The sequence below is a fragment of the Anomaloglossus baeobatrachus genome, chromosome 6 (genome assembly GCF_048569485.1).
Source record: "Anomaloglossus baeobatrachus isolate aAnoBae1 chromosome 6, aAnoBae1.hap1, whole genome shotgun sequence".
NCBI lineage: Eukaryota > Metazoa > Chordata > Amphibia > Anura > Aromobatidae > Anomaloglossus > Anomaloglossus baeobatrachus.
The window spans coordinates 90818242-90844801 of NC_134358.1; the positions used below are offsets into that span (position 1 = coordinate 90818242).

At 44.7% G+C, this 26560-nt stretch overlaps 1 protein-coding gene across 1 annotated transcript in view; it reads right to left on the reverse strand.

The window, feature by feature from the left end:
• Positions 1–24417, reverse strand: part of NECAB1 (N-terminal EF-hand calcium binding protein 1) — a 355641-nt gene extending 331224 nt beyond the window's left edge. The window contains exons 1-2 of the mRNA XM_075353101.1: positions 24195–24417; positions 4324–4348 (exon numbers count right to left, since the gene is read on the reverse strand). Of these exons, the coding sequence (XP_075209216.1) occupies positions 4324–4348; positions 24195–24293 (124 nt within the window). The 5' untranslated portion in view covers positions 24294–24417. The remainder of the gene's footprint in view (positions 1–4323; positions 4349–24194) is intronic.
• Positions 24418–26560: the final 2143 nt, after the last annotated feature.

Here is a 26560-nt window from a genome sequence, read left to right on the forward strand (position 1 = left end):
GGCTAAATACAAGGCTAGGCATCCTTTAGTGTCACATGAAAGGCACTAAAGGGCGCCAGCTTAGAATATGCAGGGGGTGGGACGTTATATATGTTTGACATCTATCCATTCATCCATTGTAGCATTTTACGCTGTGTGCCCACAATCAGGGTTTGCAACGTTTTGGGCGCAGAGTGTTTTCCCTGCGTCCATAACGCTGCGTTGTGCAGTAGAAGCACAGTGGCAGGATTTTTAGAAATCCCGTGCCCACTGTGTTTCTTTTCTCCGCAGCATAAATCGACCTGTGGCGCAGCTTCCCGAGCCTCAGGATGTCAATTTATGCTGCGGAGATGAGTGTTCTTTGCAGGTAGAATAGAACTAAAGTCCACAGCAGCCTGAACCCAAATCGTGGGCATGGGCAGCTGCGTTCTCCCGTGGACAACACTCACATTTCTGCAGGAGGCTGACACTGGGTACTAGACGCCGTGTCGCTGGATCATGGCCACATAGCCTAAAGGCTACTTTACACGCTGTGATATCGGTCCCGATATCGCTAGCGTGGGTACCCGCCCCCATCTGTTGTGCGACACGGGCAATCGCTGCCCGTGCCGCACAACATCGCGCAGATGCGTCACACATACTTACCTGCCCGGCGACGTCGCTGTGACCGGCAAACCGCCTCCTTTCTAAGGGGGCGGTCCGTGTGGCGTCACAGTGACGTCACTGAGCGGCCGCCCAATAGAAGCGGAGGGGCGGAGATGAGTGGCCGGAACATCCCGCCCACCTCCTTCCTTCCTCATAGCGGCCGGGAGGCAGGTAAGGAGAGGTTCCTCGATCCTGCGGCGTCACACATAGCGATGCAAAATTGCTCATCGGTGTCACACGCAGCAACATTGCTAATGCGGCCGGATGTGCGTCACCAATTCCGTGACCCTAACGACTCCGCATTAGCGATGTCGCAGCGTGTAAAGCCCCCTTAACAGTGAGAAATTTTTTGCTACAGCAACAGTTTTGTGAAGTACCTGTGGATTCAAAATGTTTACTATACTCCTGAATAAAATCCTTGAGGGGTCCAGTTTCCAAAATGAGGTCACTTGTGGGGGGTTTCTGATGTATAGGTGCCCAAGGGGCCCTGCTAATGTGACATGGTGCGCGCAATTTACTTCAACTTTTCCAAAATTCAAATGGTGCTCCTTCCATTCCAAGCCCTCCCATTTATCCAAACAAAGGTTTTTGGCCACATGTGTGGTATCCCTGCGCTCACAAGAAATTAGATAACAACCTGTGGGGTACACGTTTTGTTGTTGCCTCTTGAAAAAGTGAAAAATGTGTCGCTAAATCAACATTTTTGTGAAAAAAATGAAAATTTCAATATGGCAACCTAAGCTTATCAAATTCTGTGAAGTATTCGTGGATTCAAAATGCTCAATATACACCTAGATTAAAGCCTTGAGGGGTCTTATTTCCAGAATGGGGTCACTTGTGGGGGACCTCCACTGCTTAGGCACCTCAGGGGTTCTCCTAATGCAACATGGCGTCCGCTATTGATTCCAGCCAATTTTGCAGTCAAATTGCACTCCTTCTCTTCTGAGCCCTGTAGTGTGCCCAAACAGTTGATTTCCACCACATACAAGATATCAACAAACTCAGGAGAAATTGCGCAATAAATTTCATGGTGATTTTTTTCCTGTTACCCTTGTGAAAAAAAAAGCTACCTGGTTGAAGTAACAATTTTGTGGTAAAATTTTATTTTTTTATTTTCATGGCTCAACGTTATAAACTTCTGTAAAGCACCTGGGGGTTCAGGGTACTCACCAAACATCAAGATAAATTCCTTGAGGGGCCTAGTTTCCAATATGGGGTCACTTGTGGTGTTTTTTTGCTGTTTACGTACCTTAGGGGTCCTCCAAATGCGACATGGTGCCCGCAATCTTTTTCAGCCAAATTTCCTTTCCAAAATTCAAATATTGCTCCTTCCGTTCCAAGCCCTCCCATTTCTCCAAACAAAGGTTTCAGACCACAAGTGAGGTATCACCGCGCTCATAAAAAAGTGGGTAACAAACATTGGGGTCACATTTTTGGAATTACCTCTTGAAAAAGTGAAAAAATTGATGCTAAAGCAACATTTTTGAGAAAAAAATGAAAATTTTCAATGTGACAACGTAACGTTATCAAAATCTGTGAAGTACCTGTGGATCCAAAATGCTCACTATACCCCTAGATAGAAGCCTTAAGGGGTCTAGTTTCCAAAATGGTGTCACTTGTAATGGGTTTCTGCTGTTTAGGTACCTTGGCGGACATGTAAATGCAACATGGTGCCCGCAATCTATTTCAGCCAAATTTGCTTTCCAAAATTCAAATATTGCTCCTTCTGTTCCGAGCCCTCCCATTTGTCCAAACAAAGGTTTCTGACCACATGTGGGGTATTGGCGCGTTCATAAGAAAGTGGGTAACAAGTTTTGGGGTTCATTTTGTTGTGTTATTTCTTCTAAAAGTGAATAAATTTGGGGTAGAGCAACATTTTAGGTAAAATTTTATTTTTTGCTTTTTTTCATTCCACTTTGCTTTAGTTCCTGTGAAGCACCTGAAGGGTTAATAAACTTCTTGGATGTGGTTTTGAGTACTTTGAGGCGTGCTGTTTTGAGAATGGTGTCACTTTTAGGTATTTTCTTTCACCCAGGCCTCTCAAAGTCACTTCAAATGTGATGTGGTCCCTAAAAAAATGGTTTTGTGAATTTTGTTGAAAAAATGGGAAATTGCTGATGAACTTTGACCCCTTCTAACTTCCTAACCCCAAAACATTTTGTTTCAGAAATTGCGCTAATGTAAAGTAGACATGTGGGAAATGTTATTTATTAACTGTTTTGTGTGACATAACTCTCTGGGTTAAGGGCATAAAAATTAAAAGTTTGAAAATTGCAAAATTTTCAAAATTTTCATCAAATTTCCGATTTTTTCACAAATAAAAGCAAAAAATATCGTTCTAAATTTATAACTATCATGAAGTACAATATGTCACGAAAAAACAATGTCAGAATCACCGGGATCCGTTGAAGCGTTCCAGAGTTATGACCTCATAAAGTGACACTGGTCAGAATTGCAAAAAATGGCCTGGTCATTAAGTACAAAACTGGCTTCGTCCTTAAGGGGTTAAGTTTCCTGTCTTGACGCTTTGATGTCTTCCTTGATCTACCAGTATGTTGCCTTTAACAACCTTCCCATGTTGTTTGTATTTGGTCCAGATTTTAGAAACAGCTGACTGTGAACAACCAACATCTTTTGCAACATTGCGTGATGATTTACCCTCTTTTAAGAGTTTGATAATCCTTTCCTTTGTTTCAACTAACATCTCTCGTGCTGGAGCCATGATTCATGTCAGTCCACTTGGTGCAACAGCTTTCCAAGGTGCGATCACTCCTTTTTAGATGCAGACTAACCAGCAGATCTTATTTGATGCAGATGTTAGTTTTGGGAACGAAAATTTACACGATGATTCCATAATTTTTTCCTCATAATTGAGTGGTTCCATAATTTTTCCCTCTGTTTGGTCTTGAAAAGTAACCGTTACTCGCTGCACATTATGTTTTCATGATTTTTTTTTGTGTTTCTTAAAGCCAGAATGTTGCCCTTTGAAATGACTTCAGTTTTGTGCCATGTCTGGGATCGGCTTTTTTTAAACAAAAGTAAACAACTGAATGAACATCCTCAGAGCCAGGGGAGTCCATAATTTTTGCCAGGGGTTGTATTACTATCTTTTCAGTTAGCCATTAACCACTGAAGACTCTCAGTTCTTTTAAACATTTTTTTTATATCTGCTGGCTAACACGGTACAAAGATATATTTTACCTATACTGTATTTTGTACCAAAGACTTAAAGCCTCAGTATCATTACAGAGAGTATTACAATGAAAGATAACCCAGGATCGATCCACCATGTACAATAGTCGCAGCTCACTTCCACCCCCTCCCTTCACAATTTTTTTGCCTAGATGAGGGCATACTCAGATAATGCTTCTTTACAAACAAATAGGGTTTGATCCAGTCCATTGCTAATAATGTTCATGTGGCTGAACAGGAAATATAAGTTTCAAATTAGGTATAATGGCTGGCGTGATAATAGAAATTTTTAATTTGATTTTTTTTTAAATACAGATTATATGAAAAACAAATAAAACACATTTAACAGGAAATCTTATTTAAACAATGGGCAATTTTTAATTAACATGTTCCTTTAAAGATGTAGCCTAAAAAGGTATCCTTAGCTCTGGAGGAATTCCAGACCGATAAGTGATCTTCACTCCATACAGATATTTAATGATATATTCACTCCTGTCATGTTCTTACCATTCTTGTCTGCTCTTCTCAGTATCTGAAGAATAAAAGAAAAAAGAAATTACTACCTCTGTACAAGTGACATAAGATTTAATTGGCATGAATAAGCCTATGTGACATCTTTTTAATATGTCTTGTAGAAGCTTGGGTAATGCAGCCGCTTCTAAAAGAACTGATGGCTTATATGACTCACAGGCACCAGAATAATACCATGAATACTTTGTGATACACAGTAGGTAAAAACAGTCTATTTTATTCATCCCCCTGTTAAGTGAACAGTGCCTATTCCTTTTACCTTCTCCTAAATGGCATTGTTATTGATGGCAGAGGGGTTGGGACAAGCAGTCTTGCTCGGCTGGGACAAGGTGTCTTGGCGACCCAAGTAGATAAAGGCAAATTAGATCCACTTACTCCACTGGCACCACTTCAAATGCTCATATGATGGATATAAAAAGTCTACACACCCTTGCTAAAATGCTAGGTTTTTGTTATGTAAAAAAAATACCAACAAGAATCACTGCAGGATTTTTTCCCACTTTTAATGCCACCCATAATCTGCTCAAAGACTTTGGGAAACAAAATTATATAATTTTGATTGGGAAAATAAAAATAAATAAAAACTATAAAAAATAATTGGGGATGTGGTTGTGTTCAAAATAATCCCATCACATTTAATTAGCCCAATCATGTTAAATAGTAGTCAGTACATAGCTGTCATCATTTACTGTGATTCTGATTAAAGGGACTTTGTCAGCAGGTTTCTGCAATGTAATCTGAAGACAGCATGCTGGAAGAGTTAAAACAGAGACTTCAGCCCTGCATCTGTTATCTCACTGTATTTTTTTTTGTTTGCCAGCAATGCTAGCTTAAGCCTTTTAGCTTTATCATTAGTGGGTCTCAGCAGCCTGTGAGCTCTAGTCCGACTCCGCCCCCTCTGTGATTAGCAGGTTCTGTCTATGGCAATGTGCACCGAGAGCCTGGGGTGAACGGGGGCAGCTCTGCTACATACAAAATCTAAAATCTTTCACTGTGTCAGACCGGCTCCACACAGAAATATAAGTGATACATTGTTGAACTAAGGTCCTCTTTGTCTACATCATGCTGCTCTCAGAAGAAGTAGGAAAAACCTGCAGACATATTCCCTTTAACCCCATATAAAGTATAGCTTTTCCAGTTGGATTTTCCTGACATATTTCTAAATTCCTCTTTATAGATAAAGCCATGGTGTCCATAAACAGCTTACAACACAGCAAAGAGGCCTTATCGTTGAAAGTTCTCATTAAAGAGGAAGGTACAAAAAACATCGAAGGCATTAGATATACCATGGAGCACTGTGAAAATGGTCATCAAGAAGTGACTTAGGTTGGGCATAATAATAATATTACTAAGAACTGGACATCCCTGAAAAATTGATGGTAAGACAAGAAGAGAATTGGTCTGGGAGACCAACAGCAACATTAAAGGAGCTGCAGGATTTTCTAAGTACTGGTTTTGTACTGTATTGGTTAATAATCTTCTGCATTCTTCAAATTAAACAAAACCCGAAAAAATACAGCAGCACTCTGTAAGTGCTAAGATACAGTATATACTCCATGTTTGCTTGCATTCTTCATATGTCTGGCCTGTGGAGTATGATGGAATATGATGGCAAGACGGAATCCATTTCTTATAAAGAAAAACATCCATTAGTGTGGCTTGAACTTTGGTGTGAAGACAAGACTGTGCAACACCAAAAGATCACCATACAAACAGTTCGATTCATGGTGAAATAAATTTGCTGCGAATCTCAATACTGCAAATCCTCTAATTGTCCTAAAAATGGGTGTATAATGCGAAGATTTAAAAAAATCTTTTATTAGGGAGCTGTAACTAAGGTATATCACAGAACAATGAAATCATAGTTACACTAACGATGCAGGTACAGCACCTCCCTATATCATCACAATTTTTGGACTATTAATCACAGACTGACTACTGATATCATCCTCATTTTGCTTCAGACCTACTGCAGTAGTGAAACACAATCCAATTGAAACCTTCTTCTGTCCCTATATGGAATGAGCTTTGCTCTGACCTCCCAACCCCTACACTGTATAATCCACTGCGTGGCCTGCTATCATCTCTTTATTTATTATTCCAGCTGTAATTGTCCCTCCTAATTGTTGGCACTAGACCATGTGTCATTAGCAGTGTTTCCCTGACAGCCATAGTGAGCTGTCACGCTTTCTAATCTGACCGCAAACTGCAACCTCAGATGTAGCATAGCTGGGATCATCGTGGGACGTTGTGTGGATTACATCAGACCTGCAGGTATGTTTTTGGGGTTAATAAATTGGAGAAAGAGGTTTTTTTTTTTAAAATAAAAGTTTTTTTTCTGTGCTTATTTCTTAAGACTCACAAGGTTTGTAATGAGGGATCTCATAGACCTCTCTCCATTACGGACTTCTGCTTAATGACAGCTGTGATATTTTGACAGATCACGGCTGTCATTAACCCCTTTTATTACCCCGATTGCCACCACACCATAGAAATTGGGAAGAGCTGGATAAAGTGCTGAAATTGTTGCATTTAATGGATGCGACAATTCTGGGGCAATTGCGGGCTTCTATTTTTAGGCTGAGGGTCCCAATAACCATGGGCCTCCCCAGCCTGAGAATACCAACCCCAACTGTCTGCTTTATCTTGGCTCCTTCGATAAAGCAGCAGGAGAAATGTATGTCAGGGAAGTGTGGAGGCTCTGACTCAGCATTACTATGGGTAATACCTTTCATTCCCATTAACCATGTGATGGATATTTTTATTGTCTTGTCATTTTGGTGCATTGTTACTCTGCATTAGTCCTCAGTTCACTGGCTTGTCTTGAACCTCTTTCCCCCTCTCACTGTATTTATGAGACTTTACCATGTCAGGTTACTCCTTTATATTTCACTATTTATTTTTGTGATGGGGTTTTTTTTGGTTGGACTAAACTTTTGCAGCGTAATTTTCACTCTCTTTTTTTTCCCTTACATGGGGTAAAAGAGTTTTTGTGTGCCTCTTTAGGTCTGAATAAAGTTTGGCAGTTGATTACATTCTCCTCCCAAACTGGGTGATTCTATTATTCCCAAGGAATTTTTTTTACATTATTTTCCTCCTATGGATGGCTAATCGTCTATGGCATTTAATTATACTTAACCATACTGATCACTGATTATCAGTGTATTTGGACAGTTTATGCCATTTATCCACGTTTCACCTTGTTTTGTACCAATTATATATGACAAAGTTTACAACTATTATTTTTCATGGTTATTCTGAGTACTATTTATGAGCCCCTCCCCACTGGGATCCTCACCTGACTACTTCATCATATTACTGTAATTGTGTATTATGTATTTTGGATACACTTTTTTGACTTCTGTTTTTATCTATTTAATAAAAAATGTATTTTCATTATTTTGGCTTTGATTCTTTGTTTTTTGATATGTAATTGATTCCATTTGGGTATTCCAGTGGTTGGGATGATATTCCCAGTACTTGTCCATAAAATGAAAATATTCTTATTTATCTTGGCTGGGTATCAAGATTAAGGGGCACCATATGCTGTTTTTTAAAATTACTTATAGTACGAAAAATACGGTAAATAAGACGCACCGGACCATAAGACGCACCCTGTTTTAGAGGAGGAAAATAGGAAAATAAAATTTTAAGCAAAAAATGTGGTCATAACACACTATTATGGGGTGAGGATCTGCTGCTCACACTGTTATGGGGGTAATGTCCCCAAATAGTCTACTCTGGTACCCCATCCTGGTAATGATTCTCCTTCCTTGTATATACAGTATATGTCCCGCATCCTGGTATAGCCCCCCATCCTGCTATATACCGTCATCCTGGCATATGGCCGCATTCTGCTATATACTGGCATATGGAACCATCCTGCTATAGAACCCATCCTGGCATATGGCCCCATCCTGCTATATACCTCCCTCCTGCTATATACCCCCATCCTGCTATATACACCATCCTGCTCATATACCCCAATCCTGCTCATAATATACCCCCATCCTGCTCATAATATTCCCCCATCCTGCTATATGCCCTCATCCTGCTATATGCCCTCATCCTGCTCATATACCCCCATCCTGCTCACATACCCTCATCCTGCTCATATAGCCCCATCCTGCTCATAATATACCCCCATCCTGCTATATGCCCCCATCCTGCTATATGCCCCCATCCTGCTATATGGCCCCATCCTGCTCATATACCCCCATCCTGCTCATATACCCCCATCCTGCTCATAAAATACCCCCATACTGCTCATATACCCCCATCCTGCTCATAATATACCCCCATCTTGCTCATATTATACCCCCATCCTGCTCATAATATACCCCCATCCTGCTATATGCCCTCATCCTGCTATATACCCCCATCCTGGTATACGGCCCACATTCTGTGGCACATAAAAAAAATAAACGTTCATACTCACCTTTCCTCGCTCCACACAGCATCGCTCTTCCTCCGTCTGTGCCGGCAGCAGCGCCGCTGAGTGGAGCCGGCCACGATCCCTGCAGCACAGCGATGTCCTCCTGTCTGCAGGCGATGGCTGCATGTGGACACGTGCGCACAGCGATGACGTCATCGCTGTGAGCACCGCTAGTCTTCACACATAGTGGGCAGGCTGTTTAATATGCGCGCATTCCCCACCCATCACCCCGCCCACCTGTCAGCGCCGGCTTCAGCGCTGTGATATGATGGGCGGGATGATGGGCGTGCATATTAAATGAGCGGGTCCACGTGGTCACGGCAGGCTGCTACAGCCTGCTCGTGCCGCCGATGACCCGCGCCACGGTAGCACCCTCATTCCCCGCAGCCCTACATTCAGACTATAAGACGCACCCCCCACTCTCCCCCAACATTTGGGGGGAAAAAAGTGCGTCTTATATTCCGAAAAATACGGTAAATAATTTAAAAAAGCCACAAGGGGTCCCTTGTATTTTGATATACAGTCACGATAATGTGCACAGCTGGGAGCTGTAGCTGTCTGCTTTATGTGTGCTGGGTATCAATATACGTGGACCCTACGTCATTTTTTCCAATTATTTATTTTTACATTCCACAACCAATCACTGATGTCGGCAGTCTGACTGCAACCAATCACAGATGCTGTCACAGAGGGTGGGCTGAAGAAACAGTGAATATGCATGAAGGTTTATGAGCGGACTCGGAAGTAGTGTGACAGTTGTGTGGGAGACTTGGTAAGTATAACTGTCCTGTTTTATTCTCTGTTTTGCTTCCTTTCAACTTTTAGTGTGCAGGTGTGGGATTTCAGAGCAGGAACTACACGTCACAGGCAGACATGCTAAGAGGTCAGAATAGTCGGGGGAAATATCGCCTTTTGTGAGTAGTCCCTGCTCACATTTGGTTCTGTGGTGCCCCTGAGGCTTCAGTCGCCACAGAGGTACTGCACTTCAGCCAGAGGTGTAGTATCCCATTCCCTTGTAAGGAGGGGTCACAAACTGGTATACACAAAACACAGACACTCTCAATTAGCAACACTCCACTGGACCGGGGTTAGGGCAAATTGCACCTTTGATGCGCCATTGGAACGCACAGTCCGGGCCAGGCTGGGGGGTGGAGTCTAGTTAGTGGGAGCAGACTGTAGAACGTTGGTCAGTCAAAAAAGAGAAGTGAAGGAGTCAAGATCTGTGGTCTGGAGCTACAGCAGGTTGGCCGAGGTATACGACAGAAAGGGTCCTAGAGCCCACGGGAAGCGACCATACTCCCATGGCCTCGTTCCACAGATGACATAACGGAGTGGAGGGACTTGGCCGCAGAAGGGGACCTGCCCCTCAACTAGTGGAGAACTTTAAGACTCAGCTAGCAAACCGGAGGCTAAGGTTACTTCAAGTACCGAAACCAAATCCACACACATCCAGTGAAAAGGAAACCACATAGGGCCAAGGGATAGAGCTTGAAGCCACTCGAGAGGGTCTGCGGATACTGGCTCGGGGCTCTGTGTGTGCAGACGTGGGACAAGCAGGAGAGGTTAGTGCAAGAAGATGACCAGGAAAGGAACACATAAGGGTGCATTGGGTTGTGCCCCCAAACTATCCGGGATCGGCTAGAGCCCATCACAGCAGGAATCAGCACCCCAAGGGCAGCATTTGTCTAGACGTGCTAACATGGAACTCTTAACTGTGAGTAAAGACCTTGTGACTGCATCCCTGTGTCATCCGGTTATTCCCTGTGCCTCCGGCCCTGCGCCCCGCCATTACAGACTACTACTCCCAACAGCCCTGGGGCCCAGCTTTACCTGTTGAGAGCTATTCCATCTTTGGTACTGTGCCGCCCCCGCGACAGCCGACGGGCTGCCCGGACCCGGATCCGCAGTGGCTCGAGGGCTCTCCAGATCCAAGGCGGGGTCACGCGGCTACCTCGGAAATAAAAAGGGGGGTTTTGTGTTTTGGGGGGGTGAATGGGATAATGTTCGTGACGTCACCCACGGTGCGTGGTAATGGGAGAGACCACCGCTGCTATTGGGGAGTCCGGTGACAGTGTTGAAGCAGCAGGATGTTTTAACCCCTCCGTGCGTAGGGGGTGTGGTGTCCCGGGGCCCGGTGATGGGATGGAGTGGGGAACCCGTCGGGGTGAAGGGATATCGGGTACTCACACAGTCCAAAGTCACTGACGCTGACACCAGATAAACCAAACTCTTGAATGCTCTGTTCCTCTTGGTTGAACACGCTGGGTCTGTGCCCCTTTGGTGTTGCTGGTTGGTCTGAAGCCTTGTCCCTTGGCACTCTGTGTAACTTGGTGGATCCATTTTGCCTAAGACTACTCGGGTCCCACTCACCTGCGTGGCTAGCAAGGTGAGCCTGATCTCAGGGTTCACGCTTGGGATTTTCTGGACGATTTTGGGAAGTCCTGGAGCGGGTGGGGAATGGTTCCTGAAGACTCCGTTTCCATCGGGTGAATTACTGAGCTGCATGAAGCTACTTCCCAGCCTAGGGTCCATATACCACGTCGTGCCCTGGCCCATGCCCGTTTGGGACACAAGGCAGCCGGCCTGCTCTCTGTAGCAGCACCGTACCCCCTGTCACTACCCCCTGCGACCGGGGTTCCAGCTCCTTCTGGCCAGGCCAACGTCTGGCACCTGGGACGGGTACAGGAGCCCAGCTCCACAGCGTGACCTGCACTGTCACCGCTGTCTCACTGCTCAACTCTACTCAACTCAACTACTAACATCTCTGCCCTCCCTCTTCCATCCCCCCATCTGGGTGGCCCTATTCCCCTCAGGCTGCCCAATGGGTGGTTGGTGGGTGTGGTGCAGAGTGTTCCTCAGGATTTATGTACACCTGTTGGTAGCAACACCAAACTGGCAGGACCCGTAACCAAGGAGGAGCGGGTACCATGCAGAAGGGCAAATTGCACAGCACCCTTGTGATGACCTGATAGGCCAGGGCGTCACACTATGTCACCACCGACCACAGGGGAAGCTGAACAGCAGCGGCGGCACCTTTGTTGCCACATACCACAGGTGGCATCACGACATTTCCCCTATAAATATTCCCCCACCATCATCATCAGCCATTTATTAAAACGACACTGCCGGGGCACGAAACCGGACCCTGTCGCCGTGACATCCACCGAGCAGAACAAAGCCGGCCCGGTAACAAGTAACCCCCAGGCCCGGTGCGGGTGTGTCACATCTCGTAAAGGATCTTTAGAAATACATTTTCTATAGATCTCTTTATGCTTGTAAATGCTGGGGCAGTTAGGCAGGGATTACTATATGCACCTAGAACTGCTCGTGGTTCTGGGTGCTTAGGGGACCTGACATGTTCCCTTTAACAAATTAAAGAAAGAGCAGAGCTAGCAACAATATGGATGCATCATTAATGTCAAATGAGATGATATCTATAACACCTGTGTAGATGATCTTTTTCACAGCTGAGTTTGATGCAGTTGTATCCAGAATATTATTGCATAGGGAACAATAGTCGGCACTAACTTTATGGAGACATCAATTGTAGTCAGGGTGGTTTGTGCTAACAGTTGGTATTGTACAGAAAGCGATACAGAGAATAAAGTAAACAGTTAGGCTATGTGCCCACGGGGACATTCCGCAGGAGCTCCCAGGAAACAGCTCCACAACTTTTGTCTGTTTCCATGCTGCGGAATGGCCTGCGGATATGGTGCGGGCATTCTGCATTGAGGATACAGTGCCATGGCTTCGGCACTGCATCCTCAATGCAGAACAAGTGCTGCTGTGATCGGGGGAGTTCATACTTACCTCCATCATGCAGCACCTCGCTTTCCGGCGGCCGGGTCACTGTCAGGCAGCGTCTGGTTCACTGTGCTGGAGGTGGGCGGGCCTGAACTAGCTCCGGCTGTCACATGACCGGAGCTCATGCAGGCTCCGCCCACTTCTTCCTTCCTGTACCTGGCTGGATCCACCGCGCTGCTGCCGCTGCCGCTACACCGGACGGAGAAAGTGACTCGGGTCTCTATCAAGGCAGGTAAGTATATGGGACCCTGCGGAGAAATCCGCAACAATAATTGACATGCTGCAGATTTTTCCGCACGAAAATCCGCACGATTTCCGCTGCGGAAAAATCCGCAGCGTGGGCACAGCATTTCCCAAATGCCATAGAAATGGCTGGGGAGTTGCTGTGCTGCAGATTTCTGGAAAATCCGCGGATTTTCCGCGAGAAATCCGCGGCAAAATCCGCGCATTTTCCGCACCGTGGGCACATAGCCTTAATCTCTTCAAAAGCAGATAATAAACAAATGCGGCACTCACCAGCCCAAATCTTGAACAATAAAATTTGCTTTATTCAGAGCAAATACAAGACACAGGGCAAAGAGAATGTAGCTGTCCCGCGGAGTTTTGCACAAACTTTGCGTCTATCATGGAGACGTTGGGGGTTGTTCAGACTGCAGATACTGACACTCCGCCCGATGGTTTCTCTGGTGTCTATGATCAACACAGGGAGACTCAGGCGTCGACCTGCTGTGTGCTGATTCACAGGCAGGCTAGCAAGAGTTATTCTCTGCTGGTCTGTTTGCTCTTTTGGTCACATGTTGTGGGGAGGCCTATCACATCTGTTCCTTTCCTATTTATGCTGGTGGAAACATTCTACCCTAAGCCAGCTATAATTTATTCTATGTTTGTCTGTGAGGTGTGGTGTCCTAGACTTACTGGTGAATGTTGTGGTGCTCATTGTTTTGTGCGGTTGTGGAGTTTACCCCTGTTGTTTTGTAGCTTCATTCCTGCTCTTGTTTATCCTCATGAACCTCTTATTGTCTTTACCTTTGTGAGTACATGCTGTGTTACAGAGTTTTGGTTTTCCCTTGTCTGTCTTTATCTGTAGACTTCATCACACTCCTGTTCCGTCTTTCCCTGGGGGGAGGGGGAATCAGCTCAGGACTGGTCAGGAGCAGGGCCAGGAAGGAGACTCAGGCCTCTCCCCCATCAGGAATATCCCAGAGGTTAGGGATGGCATAGGGTCCCCCAGCTTGAGGGACAGCTTAGGAGCCCTAGTTCCCCGCTATCCCATTGTCATCGGGACAGTAGCACAAACAGCCTACGACAATTTTAAGCAATCAGTGTTTTCTCAAGGTATGTTGAGATACAGCATACAGCGATATGCTGAAATCCCCTATTACAACCACAAATAACAATACATTTTTGTGTTCTTTAAAATACATAATATCAAACATTAAAAATAGGTATGATCGAATAGCGCAAATATTCGGCAATGCCCATATTCGGCAAATAGGTTGCCACTATTCGTCGATTTGCGATTATTCGATGTGCAATGTAAGTCTATGGGAAACCCGAATAGTTGACGAATAGCAACTATTCGGGCTTCCCATAGACTTACATTGCGCATCGAATATTCCCATAGCGGCGAACTATTCGTCAGATATTCGCGAAGCCGATAATTGTGATATTCGATCATCCCTAATTAAAAACAATAAAATGTTTCCGGATCAGTAGTATATTTGCTGTTTGTTCCACATTCCCTCTGTGCTGTGTTTGTATTTGCACTGAATAAAGTGAATTTTATCTTTTGAGAATTGGCTGGTGAGCGCCTTATTCGTTCACATTCTGCTTTTGAAGAATTTACAGTTGTACCCGTCAGAAGACCTAATGGTTCCCATTTATCTCCAGACTGCAGCCCTTTTATCAGTCCTGGGTTAATTGTCAAAGACACGACATCAAATCTGTTCTTCTAATAGTTCATTTAACAATTATTCATTTTCATTAGTTCCATTGGAATAAGCCTGAAATATTCCGCGCTGGGATATTTTATATATAGCAAGAATCATTACATAACAGTTTTAAAACAGAATGTCATTGACGGAGAACAGGCAGCTGAGGCTGAGCAAACAAGCACCAAATACATATGTAACCAGTAACAAAAGACGAAAGGAGCTGACACCGAGAACGCAGGCACATAACGAGACGCCAGATGCTTAATACCTCGAATGAGGCAGACCACATACATGGGAATTATCAGTGGAGTTTATATGACCATTGCTTTCATTCTAACATGTTTAAGTTGAATATTTAGATGGATCTATGGAAATGGTCTGGTAATTGCATATAAAGTATATAAAGTTCTTAGTTAAAAAAAATGTAAGAATCCAAAACTATTTTCTTTCCCCCAAAATAAGACCTACACTGAAAATAATCCCTAGTAGGATTTGGAGGCTTTGTATACTGTATATACCGTATTTTTCATTTTACAAGACGCACTGGATTATAAGACGCACTGGATTATAAGACACACTGGATTATAAGACGCACCCCTTCTTTAGAGGAGGAAAATAGGAAAAAATAATTTTTAATGTTAAAATAAGGGTCCGCCATATAAGCCTAGTGCGTCTTATATTAGCTCACCAGGAGTGGTGGTGGTGGAGCTGCTCAGAAAGGTCACAGGAGGCAGGGTCGGAGATGCTGCGGGCTCAGGTGTTGCGGCTCTGGAGGGTCAGTGAATGGAGGGTCGGTGAGACTGCAGGGTTGGGAGTGTTGTGGCAGTGGGTGCCATTGAACTGCCGGCTGGCTGTGGCGGTCGGTGCCAGAGATCTGACTGTGGGTTCCATTGCATCGCCCGCGGTTGACAAGATGGACTTTAAGAAAATGGCCGCGGAGGCAGTGCATGCGCAGATAGGACTTCGTGGCCATTTTGTTGAAGTCAATCGTGGCCGATTAAATGGAGCCCGCAGTCAGATCAATGGCATCCACTGCAATGACACCCCGTTCTGTGACCCTCCTGAGGCGCTCCACTGCAATGACACCTCCTCTGAGCCCTCAGTATTGCCGACCCTGCCTCCTATGACCCCGCTCCACCATCGCTGCCCTGTTAAGCTATATCCGGACTATAACACGCACCCCCATTTTACCACCAGTTTTGGAGGAAAAAAGTGTCTTATAACCCGGAAAATACAGTATACGTTAAGTGTACTGCACCTGTTCTTCAAATGATTTTTCAGAATAAGCGGCCATGTTTGTGTACATGACAAATGACACTATTTAAGGCCATTTTATTGCTTGTAATCAGGGCCAGATTAAGGTTGGTGGGGGCCCCTGGGCAGAAAATCTGGTGGGGGCCCCATAACGTTAACATTTTTAGCCATAACAGTAGAGCACGAACCGTAGCATTTAGATATAAATCCAATGAACATTTATCTTATCCTGTTCTGCCACATTCAGATTTACAGTACTACAATACAGACACAGTCCAGGATAAATCACAGCTGTCCACTTACACACAGAAAGTAGAGTTAAGGCTGCTTTACACATTTCGATCTCGTATGCGATCGCACACGCCCCCATCGTATGTGCGGAACAGGCAATTTGTTGCCCGTGTCGCACAAACGATTAACCCCCGTCACACGTACTTACCTTCCAAATGACCTCGCTGTGGGCGGCGAACATCCACTTCCTGAAGTGAAAGGGACGTCACACAGCGGCCGGCCAATAGAAGCGGAGGGGCGGAGATGAGCGGGACGTAAACATCCCGCCCACCTCCTTCCTTCCGCATTGCCGGCGGGACGCAGGTAAGCTGTGTTCATCATTCCCGGGGTGTCACATGGAGCGATGTGTGCTGCCTCAAGAACGATGAACAAAGACGTTCAATTTTTAGAAAATGAACGACGTGTCAGCAATCAACGTTTTAACGCACAATCAGGGTCGCACGTAGCTGTCACACACTACAATATCACTAACGATGCCGGATGTGCGTCACTTACGACGTGACCCCGCCGACACATCGTAAGATATATTGTAGCGTGTAAAGCCCGCTTTTGTCACATATTTTTTATTGATCCCAATGTTAAGGCAGCCAGGGCCGGCTCCAGGGTTTTGTGGCCTCCGGGTGAGTCTCAGTGGACCCCATCCACACACAGACACGCACACACACATACAGGCATGCGTATATACATATTTGAAGACAAATTCAGAAAAATACATATAAACAGACAAATATATGCACAGTTATATACACTGACATACATGCAGACACAGATGCATTAGGGCTCGTGCGCACGTTGCGTAATTACATGCATTTACGCTGCGTATAGCACTGCAGTGTAAATGCATGCGTCCTGTGTCCCCTATACAATCTATGTAGATTGTGCATGATACGTGCACCCATTGCTTTTATGAACGCAGCGATTTGGGTGCTAAAATGTTGACCCAAATCCGTGCGTTCATAAAATGAGCATGTCAATTATTCCGTGCGCTATGGATGCAGCTCCCGCTCTGTCTATGGTGGGGGCAGCAGCCAGAGCGCAGGAAATCGGCTTTTTTTGTACAGAAAAACTGAATCCATTATGCAGTGTTTCTGCAGCGATTTGACGCGCACATGTGCTGTCACATCGCTGCAGAATATTCAGCAGTTATGTGCGCATGAGCCCTTACAGGTATTAATATGGGAAAGTCGCCAGCAGCCTCACTCACCTCTCCTGCTTGTTTCCGTCCAGCTCCTTCAGGACATGTGGCTGTTTCACGATGGCTGTCACTAACACACATGACTGCACACTGACAGCACTGCTGTATATACATCACAAGAGGGGCTGGGGGCTACAATATATACATTACAGGAGGGGCAGGGGGCATAGACGTTACTGGAGTGGCAAACAGCTCTGGTGGTGTACTCATCACTGCGATGGGTGACATAGCGCTCTGGGGAACCCATATAGTTCTGGGGGGGGGGCGCACAGACTGCTCTAATTCATATATACACACACAGTACTGCTTCTTACACACACATCTCTGACACACACACACACACACACACACTACAATGCACCCCCCATCACCCCCTACACACACACACACACACACACACACAATACAATGCACCCCCCATTACCCCTACACACACACGCACACACAATACAATGCACCCCCTATTACCCCTACACACACACACACACAATACAATGCACCCCCCATTACCCCTACACACACACACACACACAATACAATGCACCCCCCATTACCCCTACACACACACACACAATACAATGCACCCCCCATTACCCCCCCCCCCCCCACACACACACACACAATACAATGCACCCCCCATTACCCCTACACACACACACACACACACACACAATACAACCCCCATTACCCCTACACACTCACACACACAATACACCCCCCGTTACCCCTACACACACACACACACACACACACACACAATACAATGCATCCCCCCATTACCCCTACACACACACACACACACACACACACAATACAATGCACCCCCCATTACCCCTACACACACACAATACAATGCACCCCCCATTACCCCTACACACACACACACACACAATACAATGCACCCCCCATTACCCCTACACACACACACACACAAATACAATGCACCCCCCATTACCCCTACACACACACACAATACAATGCACCCCCCATTACCCCTACACACACAATACAATGCACCCCCCATTACCCCTCCCCACACACAATACAATGCACCCCCCATTACCCCTCCCCACACACAATACAATGCACCCCCCATTACCCCTCCCCCTACACACACACACACACACACACACAATACAATGCACCCCCCCATTACCCCTCCCCCTACACACACACACACACACACACAATACAATGCACCCCCATTACCCCTCCCCCCACACACAATACAATGCACCCCCCATTACCCCTCTCCTCACACACAATACAATGCACCCCCCATTACCCCTACACACACACGCACACACAATACAATGCACCCCCCATTACCCCTACACACACACATACAATGCACCCCCCATTACCCCTCTCCTCACACACAATACAATGCACCCCCCATTACCCCTACACACACACACACACAAATACAATGCACCCCCCATTACCCCTACACACACACACACAATACAATGCACCCCCCATTACCCCTACACACACACACACAATACAATGCACCCCCCATTACCCCTCCCCCCCCACACACACACACACACAATACAATGTACCCCCCATTACCCCTACACACACAATACAATGCAACCCCCATTACCCCTCCCCACACACAATACAATGCACCCCCCATTACCCCTCCCCACACACAATACAATGCACCCCCCATTACCCCTCCCCACACACACACACACACAATACAATGCACCCCCATTACCCCTACACACACACACACACACACACAAACAATACAATGCACCCCCCATTACCCCTCCCCACACACAATACAATGCACCCCCCATTACCCCTCCCCACACACAATACAATGCACCCCCCATTACCCCTCCCCACACACACACAATACAATACACCCCCCCCTTACCCCTCCCCCTCCCCCCACACAATACAATACACCCCCCATTACCCCTCCCCCTCCCCCCCACACACACACAATACAATGCACCCCCATTACCCCTCCCCCCCACACACAATACAATGCACCCCCATTACCCCTCCCCCCACACACACAATACAATGCACCCCCCATTACCCCTCTCCCCACACACAATACAATGCACCCCCCATTACCCCTCTCCCCACACACAATACAATGCACCCCCCATTACCCCTCTCCCCACACACAATACAATGCACCCCCCATTACCCCTCTCCCCACACACAATACAATGCACCCCCCATTACCCCTCTCCCCACACACAATACAATGCACCCCCCATTACCCCTCTCCCCACACACAATACAATGCACCCATTACCCCTCTCCCCACACACACACACACACACAATACAATGCACCCCTCATGACCTCTCCCCCCACACACAATACACCCTCCATTACCCCTCCCCCCCACACACAATACAGTGCACCCTCCATTACCCCTCCCTCCACACACAATACAATGCACCCTCCATTACCCCTCCCCCCACACACAATACAACCCTCATCACCCCCTACACACACAAATTACACTGCTCCATCCCTACACACTCCTGCCTCCCCCCCCCTCCCTCGGAATACAGTGCTCCTCCTCTGCCTGTCACAGAGCTGTGTTCCTTCACAAATGTTCACCGTTGTGTCCTCAGCCCCTCCTCACTCATCCCCATTAATTACACCTGTCTCTTCAGCTCCTTCATGGAGCGCTCGCTTCCTCATGTCCCCAGTGTGGCGCCGGCAGCACTGTGATGACGTCAGCAAGGTGCTGATCTCATCACGTTGCTGCACGTCGGGGGCGGGGCCCAGTACCGGTGCGCTGTTCAAATGTATTTACGTCTGAAAGACGCAAATACATTTGAATAGGAACGGAAACAGGAAGCTGCGGTCATTGGCTCTGCTGCGCTCCTCTGCAGTGTACATGCCGGCACACAGCAGAGCCGGCGCACAGCAGAGCCGGCGCACAGCAGAGCCGGCGCACAGCGCGCTGCCTCCTGCTCCTGCTAGTGTGCCTGGCATGTAAGGAGCGCAGCGGGGACAGCAGACAGCGGCCCACCACACCGTGACCCTGCTTCTAGGTACGGCCGCAGCACATAGCAGGGAGCATTAGCACACCTCTGACCCCGGAAGTTCAAGCGGCCGCTGGTACTTCCGAGGTCAATCAGCGTCCTGTGCCCGCAGTTTGTTTTTGCGTCTTAAAGACGCAGATGCAAATAAATAGCGGTGCCCCTTCCCCCCCCCCCCCGAAAACACAGCTGATTTATTAGACTGTCTTTACGGAGGGGGAGAGGGTGTGAAAAAAAAAATGCTGACAGGTGCCTAGTGCCAAGTATGGTGGGGGCCCCCTTGGAAGCTCTTTTGGTGGGGGCCCCTGGGCTCCAGCCCCGCCTGCCCCGCCTATAATCCGGCCCTGCTTGTAATTAACATTTTAAACCTTTTCTGTTCATACTCTTCACATAGATGCCAGTTGTCCCTGTGCTAGTGGGTGAAATTTATCAGCTATGATGCTTTTCATACACGATACACACATACATGAGAGATTCCTGCTCTTCTGTGTCTATGGAGCACATGTTATGTTCAGAAGCAGCAGTAACATGGAGTACATTATATAGAAGTACTGTGCAGTAGAGCTGTGAATCCAGCTCTGGGGTGAGATAAAACCATCATTAGCATTATAAGATGTCAGCTACATAGGGCTGTGTTTCTGCGTCTCGCTGATGCTCTTCTCCTTCCACCTCCACCTCTTTACATAGACTTCAATGGGCAGATATAATCTATTCCTTAGTGAGCTGACAGTGTGTCTTTATGTGACCAAAACAGATTTTAGCTGTTTTGATCAGCTCAGGGTTCAAATAGGGTGAGGGAAGGGGAAGAAATGGCTCATAAGAGGAGAAAGAAGCATATTCTATGATAAGATATATCAAAACGTTTCTTATCATTGATTATACTGTTGATTTAGGCAAAGTTTGTTAAAGTGACAGTGACTATTTAAAGTCTATGGACACATTGTTAGTATGTTATGTCCTCTGTGGACTACGGACTTGGTGTGCATACCTTAGCCTGTCGTATACATGTGTTATTAATAGCTCCTAAATATATACATGCGTTGCCATACAGTGACTGCTTATCTAAACCCCCTATTTATCCATCTACATAAAATATCCGGTAAAACCTGATGGTGGAACCTCTTTGAGATGGCCATGCAAAATTTGATTCAGAGGGTCTCCTATAAGGGTGGTCTTTCAAACAAAACACCAACATACAGTATATATAATATATCTATCATGGTCTACTCTAAACAAAAGAGGCGAGATAGGGAATAATAAAGTGATTATTTTCATTTTCTCATTATTTCTCGCCTCCAACATTTTCATTATTTTCAGTAGCTAAAGAATAACTGCACGTGCGGGGAAGGAAGACACCTTACCTGTAATTAACCCAGTCTTTATAGTGTTCTTAATTTAGAAGGAATCAATATAGACGCTGAACCCCGGCATGTCAGGGGCCAGTGAGCTCGTAATATCCAGGAATATACAGTAGGTTGGAGAATATTGTATAAGTGGATCACGGTGAAGAATGTGATATAATGGTATGGAATAATTGCCATCCATAGTCAGAGGGTTTTCATTTTGTTTTATGTGACATTTCATAATATTACCTCACATTTATATTCATATTAGATATTTGGTGTTAGTGTCTCCAAATACAATTATCTGCATTTCCCAGCATATTACAGAGCTACCTAGGGGTAAATGTCACAGGTGAGTCTATATGAGATCAGAGACCTGGAGCAGTTTATTAGAGCTGAGTCTGGTCTATCCCTCTATCTATCTATCCCTCTATCTATTTATCTATCTATCTATCCCTCTATCTATTTATCTATCTATCTATCTCTCTAGCTATCACTATTATCGATCTACAGTATATATCTACTATCTATCTACCTATAGCTCCATCTATATCTATCTATCTATCCCATATCTATCTATCTATCCCATATCTATCTATCTATCTATCTATTTATTTATCTATCTATCTCTCTATTTATCTATCTATCTAGCTCTCTATCTATCCCTCTATCTATTTATCTATCTATCCATCTATGCATCCATCTATCTATCTATCTATCCCTCTATCTCTATCTATCACTATTATCGATCTACAGTATATATCTACTATCTATCTACCTATAGCTCCATCTATATCTATCTATCTATCCCATATCTATCTATCTATCTATCTATCTATCTATCTATCTATTTATTTATCTATCTATCTCTCTATTTATCTATCTATCTAGCTCTCTATCTATCCCTCTATCTATTTATCTATCTATCCATCTATGCATCCATCTATCTATCTATCTATCTATCCCTCTATCTCTATCTATCACTATTATCGATCTACAGTATATATCTACTATCTATCTACCTATAGTTCCATCTATATCTACCTATCTAGCTATCTATCTGTCTACCTATCTATCTATCTATCCATCCATCTATCACTAGTATCTATCTATCCATCTATGTATCTACCTATCTCATATCTCTCCATTTATCTATTCCTATATCTGTCTATCTATATCTATCTCTCTCTATCACTATTATCTAGCTACAGTATATATCTACTATCTATCTACCTATAGTTCCATCTATATCTATCTATCTATCCATCCATCTATCACTAGTATCTATCTATTCATCTATCTATCTATCTATCTATCTATCTATCTATCATCTCTCTCTCTCTCTCTATCCATCTATGTATCTATCTCATATCTCGCCATTTATCTATCCCTCTATCTATCTATCTATCTATCTCATATCTATCTATCTATCTATCTATCACTAGTATCTATCTATCCATCCATCTATGACTAGTATCTATCTATCATCTCTCTCTCTATCTATCCATCTATCACTAGTATCTATCTATCTATCTATCTATCTATCTATCTATCATCTCTCTCTCTATCTATCTATCCCTCTATCTATCTCATATCTATCTATCTATCATCTATCCATCACTAGTATCTATCTATCCATCATCTATCTATCTATCCATCTATCACTAGTATCTATCTATCTATCATCTCTCTCTCTATCTATCCATCTATCACTAGTATCTATCTATCTATCATCTCTCTCTCTATCTATCCATCTATCACTAGTATCTATCTATCTATCATCTCTCTCTCTATCTATCCATCTATGACTAGTATCTATCTATCATCTCTCTCTCTATCTATCCATCTATCACTAGTATCTATCTATCTATCTATCTATCATCTCTCTCTCTATCTATCTATCCCTCTATCTATCTCATATCTATCTATCATCTATCCATCTATCACTAGTATCTATCTATCCATCATCTATCTATCTATCCATCTATCACTAGTATCTATCTATCTATCATCTCTCTCTCTATCTATCCATCTATCACTAGTATCTATCTATCTATCATCTCTCTCTCTATCTATCCATCTATGACTAGTATCTATCTATCATCTCTCTCTCTATCTATCCATCTATCACTAGTATCTATCTATCTATCTATCTATCTATCATCTCTCTCTCTATCTATCTATCCCTCTATCTATCTCATATCTATCTATCATCTATCCATCTATCACTAGTATCTATCTATCCATCATCTATCTATCTATCCATCTATCACTAGTATCTATCTATCTATCATCTCTCTCTCTATCTATCCATCTATCACTAGTATCTATCTATCCATCATCTCTCTATCTATCCATCTACCTCTTTATATAAGTACTGATCAGATAAATTAGCAGATTAGTCCTTTCTAATTATAGGTGATGTCTGCATTACATAAGATGATGGAATGTAGCTAAAAGTTAAATATTATCAAGAAATGGACAATTCCTTCCTCCTGCTTTGTGCCCAGCACAGTCTCAGCGATAACTGGATATCAGATGATCCCAGGACTCCTTCATACTTACATCCAGGAAGATGGACATGCCTTTGGTCATGTTCAGGGATGAGCTGATCTCTTCTGAGGAGTCAGTCCTGGAAGGAGAGGACATCTCCTGCCCGTCCATGCTGTGGTGAGCGCAGATGGTCAGGTGCCTGGATACCAGGTGAGCTCCTTCTCTCTCAGCTCAGGTCTATGAGTCAGAGATGCTCACAGCAAATACCAATCTGCTTTGTGCTGATCCTCCTTCAGTTTCCTACAATCCCTCCCAAGTGTGCTCATCCTCCTGATCACCACTGTACAGCCCCCTACCCTTCTCTTCCCACTGATACTACTGTATATACCTAATTACTACGCATTATAGTTTATAGCAGTATCCTGGTGTTATTACTGCATATATGGATCAGTTTCATCAGTAAATAAAAAATACATCTGAAATTATTGCAATTGTCTTTATTATTTGTAAAAAGCAAATCTATAGATGAAAGATCACTGAAGTTAAAGGTTAGTACATACACTGTGTGCGCCATCTACTGGTCAGAACATGGAACTGTACAACTACAGGACGGATTGATTCTAATATTTTGAATTTATGCAGAGTTAATAATTAGCTTTTCCTCCTTGTCTGGGTCCTCTGGTCCCTGTGGTTGGATTGCCTTTACCATAATGTATAATACATGAAAACCTAGGCAGAATATAGCTAATTAATATAATGTACAGAATTTAATATATACTGAACAAAAATATAAACTCAACACTTTTGCTTTTGCTCCCAAATTTCATGAGCTGAACTTAAACATCTGAGGCTATATGTGCACAAAAGGCCTTTTTCTCTCAAATATTGTTCACAAATTTGTCAAAGGCCTCTTTCACACACATTTTCAAGGGAGGTGTATAAGGTGCGTATGTCCCTCCGTGTGCCGTGATTTTGGCACGAGTGTTCTCCATGTGCTATCAGTGATAACACATGGAGAACAGGAACTTTATGCTCACCTGTCCCTGGCGCTGCTGTCCGTGGTTCTGAAGTCTCCCGCTCTGCGGTTTCTGGCCCTGCTGACTCCCCGCTGCTGCTGCTTCCAGTCCTCGGTGCAGTGAATATGCGATGAGCATAATGAGCGGGGGTCAGAGGCAAGTGACAGCAGCACAAAAGACAGCAGGCCTGGAGACAAGTGAGTATAGATAATTATTTTATTTCACAAACATGGTGTTTTCTCTGGTACGTGTCACACTGATGTCACACGGAGCACATTAGTGAGCGGTCAGTTAGACACCCGTGCTGCCGGAGAAAAAAACGGACATGTCTACGTGTGGAGGACACAGACACACGTATGCTCCACATGGATACACGGTCCATGAGAAATGTGCGTAAATCTATTGATTTTACTGGGTCTACGTGTGCCCATGTCTCCGGTAAAAACGGACCTCACACCTACCGAAGACACGGATGTGTGAAGGAGGCCCAAAACTGTGTTTGTGAGCACTTCACCCTTGCCAAGAATCCATCCACCTTACAGGTGTGACATATCAAGATGCTGATTAGACAGCATGATTATTCCACAGGTGTGCCTTAGGGTGGCCACAATAAAAGACCACTTTAAAATATGCAGTGTTACAGTATTGTAGGGCACACGGCAACACATCTCCTTCACATAGAGTTGATCAGGTTGGTGATTGTGGCCTGTGGATTGTTGGTCCACTCCTCCTTACTGGCTGCAAAGTTGCTGGATATTGGCAGGAGCATGAACACGCTGTTGTATATGCCGATCCAGAGCCCCAAACATGCTCAATGTGTGACATGTCCAGTGAGTATGCTGACATGCAAGAACTGGGATGTTTTCTGCTTCCAGGAATTGTGTACAGATTCTTGCAACATGGGGCCGGGCATTATCAGCTGCAACATGAGGTGATGGATGAGGCACAACAATGGGTCTCAAGATCTCATCACGCTATCTCTGTGCATTCAAAATGGCATCAATAAAGTGTACGTGTGTTCATTGTCCATAACATACGCCTGCCCATACCATAACCCCACCGCCAACCTGGACCACTCAGTTCATAATATTAACATCAGCAAACCTCTCACCCACGCGACACCATACACATAGCCTGCAATCTGCCCTGGACAGTGAAAACCAGAACTCATCCATGTAGAGAACACCTTTACAATATGCCAGACTCCATCAAATGTGAGCATTTACCACTCAAGCTACTATGACAAACTGCATTCTGGTAGAGACACCGATGAGGACAACGAGCAGCGATGAGTTTCCCTGCTAGGAAAGATGTGGGCTTGGTGTGTGAGCCTGAATGAAAGTCAGGGACTGGACATTTGACGTTTATGGACATCATATGTCACAAAGGCCTTAAAGGGGTTTAAAACGGCAAGTTTCCAGT